The sequence below is a fragment of the Lactuca saligna genome, chromosome 5, assembly GCF_052625555.1.
Source record: "Lactuca saligna cultivar CGN05327 chromosome 5, ASM5262555v1, whole genome shotgun sequence".
In the NCBI taxonomy this organism is placed as follows: Eukaryota; Viridiplantae; Streptophyta; class Magnoliopsida; order Asterales; family Asteraceae; genus Lactuca; species Lactuca saligna.
In genome coordinates this window covers 315,029,475-315,033,419 of record NC_136421.1, presented here as the reverse complement: position 1 = coordinate 315,033,419, position 3,945 = coordinate 315,029,475, and the positions used below count along the sequence as shown (strand labels likewise).

The 3,945-nt window shown below is 34.8% G+C and overlaps 1 protein-coding gene across 5 annotated transcripts; it reads left to right on the top strand.

Moving 5' to 3' along the window:
- The first annotated feature begins 442 nt into the window (after positions 1-442).
- Positions 443-3,673, top strand: LOC145048654 (histone-lysine N-methyltransferase ASHH3-like). 5 transcript variants are annotated; one of them, XR_013682997.1, is made up of 14 exons: positions 443-660; positions 824-912; positions 1,083-1,137; positions 1,267-1,393; positions 1,497-1,614; positions 1,724-1,823; positions 1,912-1,990; positions 2,075-2,246; positions 2,368-2,448; positions 2,537-2,718; positions 2,844-2,871; positions 2,955-3,042; positions 3,118-3,166; positions 3,253-3,342. XR_013682997.1 is itself a non-coding variant. In XM_078997221.1 (14 exons), the coding sequence occupies exons 3-14, from the start codon at positions 1,120-1,122 to the stop codon at positions 3,340-3,342; spliced, it is 1,080 nt and encodes a 359-aa protein (XP_078853347.1). In that variant the 5' UTR covers positions 446-660; positions 824-912; positions 1,083-1,119; the 3' UTR covers positions 3,343-3,673. The 5 variants fall into 5 exon arrangements, 4 of the variants coding, with proteins under 4 accessions (XP_078853347.1, XP_078853345.1, XP_078853346.1 ...); XM_078997221.1 differs by having other exon boundaries at positions 446-660; positions 2,537-2,666; positions 3,253-3,673; XM_078997219.1 differs by having other exon boundaries at positions 447-660; positions 2,537-2,714; positions 3,253-3,673.
- Positions 3,674-3,945: the final 272 nt, after the last annotated feature.

Below are 3,945 nucleotides of genomic sequence, written 5' to 3'. Positions count from 1 at the left end.
TGACACGCATTTTGGCGTGTGAACACCACCCCTCTCACTAGTAAATATGGTGTGGATTGATGCCGATTACGCCTTCTTACGACCAATAGAATTTCATTTGCCGAGACTTCTGTCTATCTGTCTCTTGCTTTTCTCTTTTTTCTCTCTTTGTTCACTAGTTATTCACTAGTGAACACCACCCTAATAGGAGTAAACATGTAGTGAAGTAGTTATTAGAATGATGTGGCAGCCCTTAAACGCGTAACCATAACTCTACGTGATGATCACTAGATCACTAGAAGTCTAGAACTTAGGCCGTGTACACCCGTACGTACCTTCGCTTAAAATTGTACCCGTGACCAAATTTATAATTTTTAAATATAAATGTAAATCCGCTAAACAGTAAACCATAATGTACTTTGATAATATTTCAAATCGAACGGACAGTAATTATTTGATTCAACGGGTTTAATCAGGTTCGACCAAACTGAGAATCGAGCATTGATCGCCAGGGGTGGAGTCGGTTTCCTTTGAGGAAAGAACACAAACACAAGAAAATCTAATCTTGCATCACTTCCGGCGAATCCTGCTGCGTGGCAGCGTACGAAATCCACTTCCAATTCAGTTCAACTTCAACCCCTGCCGTGTCACCGGCGGTAGTTTCTTCAACTCCTTTTAGTGGTACAGTCTCCACTCTCTTCTATTCTTCGTCATTACCGTTACTCTGGATTTTACATACAAACGCCCAATCGTTGACGGCAACAGCAACAGCAACAGGGTTTCCAAAACCCATGCCCCTCTATCTCTCTAATCCACGTCTAATCCTCTCTCTTTCTGAAAGCAGTTTCAAAAAGTCACCCACACTCGCGCACGCACAGTTTGTATCAAGATCTGCGATGACGATGTGGCAGACGGCTAGGGTTTCTTCTTGAGGTTTGTTATGGAATAGGACTGAAGTTTTTGAAATTATAACATAGATTCTTTTTAGATCTGAAGCATTGTATAAATTCATGTTACCATTCCTCACTTCGCTGCAATTTTCAATTAGTTATCCATTTGGTTCGATTTTGCCTTTTTACTGATCTCTTCTTTCTTTGGTCTAGGAAAATTTCGAAACTACATACATACTCAAGTAACGCCATGCCTGCCATGACGAAGGTCCAACTGTGAAAGTTTTTAGTGTAATTAGATTATCTTTATGTGTTTTTTTTGCTGTAACAGCAGTTATAGATAGTATACTTACTGTTTTGACTCTTTTGTTTTTGTTGATTGGTTTGCTTAATCCAGAAGACTGAACCTGGTGATATCAGGCAATTGTTTGAACGATTGATGAAGGAGATTGGAGAACCTGTTGAATTTGAACTTCCTGATTGGTTGAATAAATGGAAGCCTAACTACAGCATCATAAAGCGCAGTATCCTTTTCAAGTTGTTTGATTAATAACAATGTGTATGAATGAATGATTATACTATACATTTTATGTTCCTACTTGTGTTTTCTTTTATTCAAGATTTAAGATATATATCTAACAAAGAAGGTTAAGAAACGAATAAGAGAGGAAGATGATGGAATATTCTGCTCTTGCACCTCAACACCAGGTTCTTCTGCAGCTTGTGGTAGAGATTGCCACTGTGGGTAAGAACTAATGACTACTTATGTATATATACAATTTGTGTACTTTTACACTTTTAACCCTCCCTCAAAAACAAGATTTTTGTAATTTACACTCTGTTATCTGTTGCAGGATGCTATTATCAAGCTGTTCCTCTAACTGTAAATGTGATAATTCATGCCTCAATAAACCATTCCACAGACGCCCTATGAAGAAAATGAAGATAGTGCAGGTATTACTGAACAGAATTAATCTATTTTGGTGATGCAATTATTATTATTTTATGTCATTTTATTTATTAAGCTAATGTGCTTTCTTAGACTGAAAAATGTGGGTCAGGGGTTGTTGCTGAGGAAAACATCATGCGAGGAGAGTTTATTATTGAATATGTGGGAGAAGGTAACCAACTTTGTTCTCAAGTGTGTAGGTGTTTTTTCTCAAATATTTTTTAAACATTATTTATTATTTTTACCGAAAATGCAGTTATTGATGACAAAACGTGTGAGGAAAGGCTATGGAGAATGAAGAGACAAGGAGAAACAAATTTTTATTTGTGTGAGATTAATCGTGACATGGTGATTGATGCTACATTCAAAGGAAACCAATCAAGATATATAAATCATAGTTGTTCTCCAAATACCGAAATGCAAAAATGGTTTTTTTTTTTTTTTTTTTTTTTTTTACTTTTTTCCCCTTGTTTTATAATCTTTACTTTCATCATCAATCAATCATGATAATAAATTAATAACCATAGTTTTGTTTTCTAACAAAAACAGGCGGATTGATGGTGAAACAAGAATCGGGATTTTTGCAACTCGGGATATAAAGGAGGGGGAGCATTTGACCTATGATTATCAGTATGATGACCATATTTTAAATTTTATTAAAAATATTTTTATAAACCAGACCAGACAACATTTTTTAAAATTTTAATGAAATTATCAGGTTTGTGCAGTTTGGTGCAGACCAAGACTGTCATTGTGGTGCAAAAGGGTGCAGACAGAAGCTTGGAGTCAAACCAAATAAGTCAAAGTTTCCTTCTTCAGATACTGCTTTAAAGATGGTTGCATGTCAGGTGGCTATAAATTCTCCAAAAGTAAAAGCACTTCTTTCTGGGAAAGATGTATGTATGTATGGTTTTTTTATATATAAAGATTATGGTGTAATCTTTTTGAAAAACCGATAATTTCATTTTGTGTCGTTTGATTAAAATGTAAAACTAATTTGATCTGCTGTTTGTTATGTTATAAAGGCTTACAAGAATGGTGTTCGACAACCAGGTAATAAGTCTAACTCACTTTGTAATTATTTATATATGTATGTATGAGTTTTTTAAGTTGCAATTTATGTTTTGTGTTTGTAGCATATTCGAGACATGTCATTGATGAAACAAGAATACCTCATAATTGCATAGGGGAAGTTCTCAGAATAGTGCGCCCTGCTTCAACGAGGTATACCTTCATTTCTGTGCAAAAGACGGGAATACCCTTTTGTTTTTTAACAGTTTATGTGTTATTTTTTTTTAGTTCATTTGGTATGATCAAACGGTTTGACATCAGTACAAGAAAACACCTGGTAAGTATAAGTTTTTTTGTTTGCCATTTATGCTCATATTTTATGATTGTTGACAAATCCGGTTATGTTTGATTGTTTTCACACAGATCATGTTTGAAGATGGTGTGACTGAGCTTCTTGATTTGGAGCAAGTTGATTGGGAGCTTTGTAACTTAGTAAGCTTTTTACAGGGGTAAAACAGTAAAATCCTCTCTTGACACATAAAGGGTTGGTTGTTTATAAACCTCGTGGGCTGAAACATAGATGCAAAGGGGGTTTGTCTTGATCTCACTGACAAAGTGGTAACCCAAACCCTCGATGAGTTTTTTTTTTTTTTTTTTTTGGGTGCAAATTTTATTTTAAGGGGTGTTGTTGAATGCAAAATCCTTGGGTTCTATATGTTGTTTGTTGTTTGTCAGCGATGTTTTGAGCTCTTGAACACGTTTTAATTCTTTGTAAATTTGCTTGATAATATTGTTTTTGGTTAGCCTAACCTTGTCATTTAATGAAAGTTTTATGATTTGTTAATCGAGTTATAAGGTTGGATTGAAAGACATGAAACTTAGTGGTTGTGTTTTTCTTTTTTGGCATTAACGGATGAGTAAGACACTTGATTGTGTTTGTCATAATGTGCATAATTGGACAAAACTTTTAGGTTTTTTTTTTTTTTTCGATTATGGTGTATTTATGTTGTTTGTAATGACAAGATATCGAGAGAGACTTACTGAGAGCAAGTTGCCCCATCTTATTCTTTACAACTTTTTGGGATAAAGATAAGAATACAACCAAAGCATCATATT

Excerpts from the sequence above, each read along its gene's own strand:
- LOC145048654 (XM_078997219.1), top strand. Across the intron at positions 1,394-1,496 it reads CTACAGCATCATAAAGCGCA|ATATATATCTAACAAAGAAG; the intron begins GTATCCTTTTCA and ends TCAAGATTTAAG. Across the intron at positions 2,247-2,367 it reads AATACCGAAATGCAAAAATG|GCGGATTGATGGTGAAACAA; the intron begins GTTTTTTTTTTT and ends TAACAAAAACAG.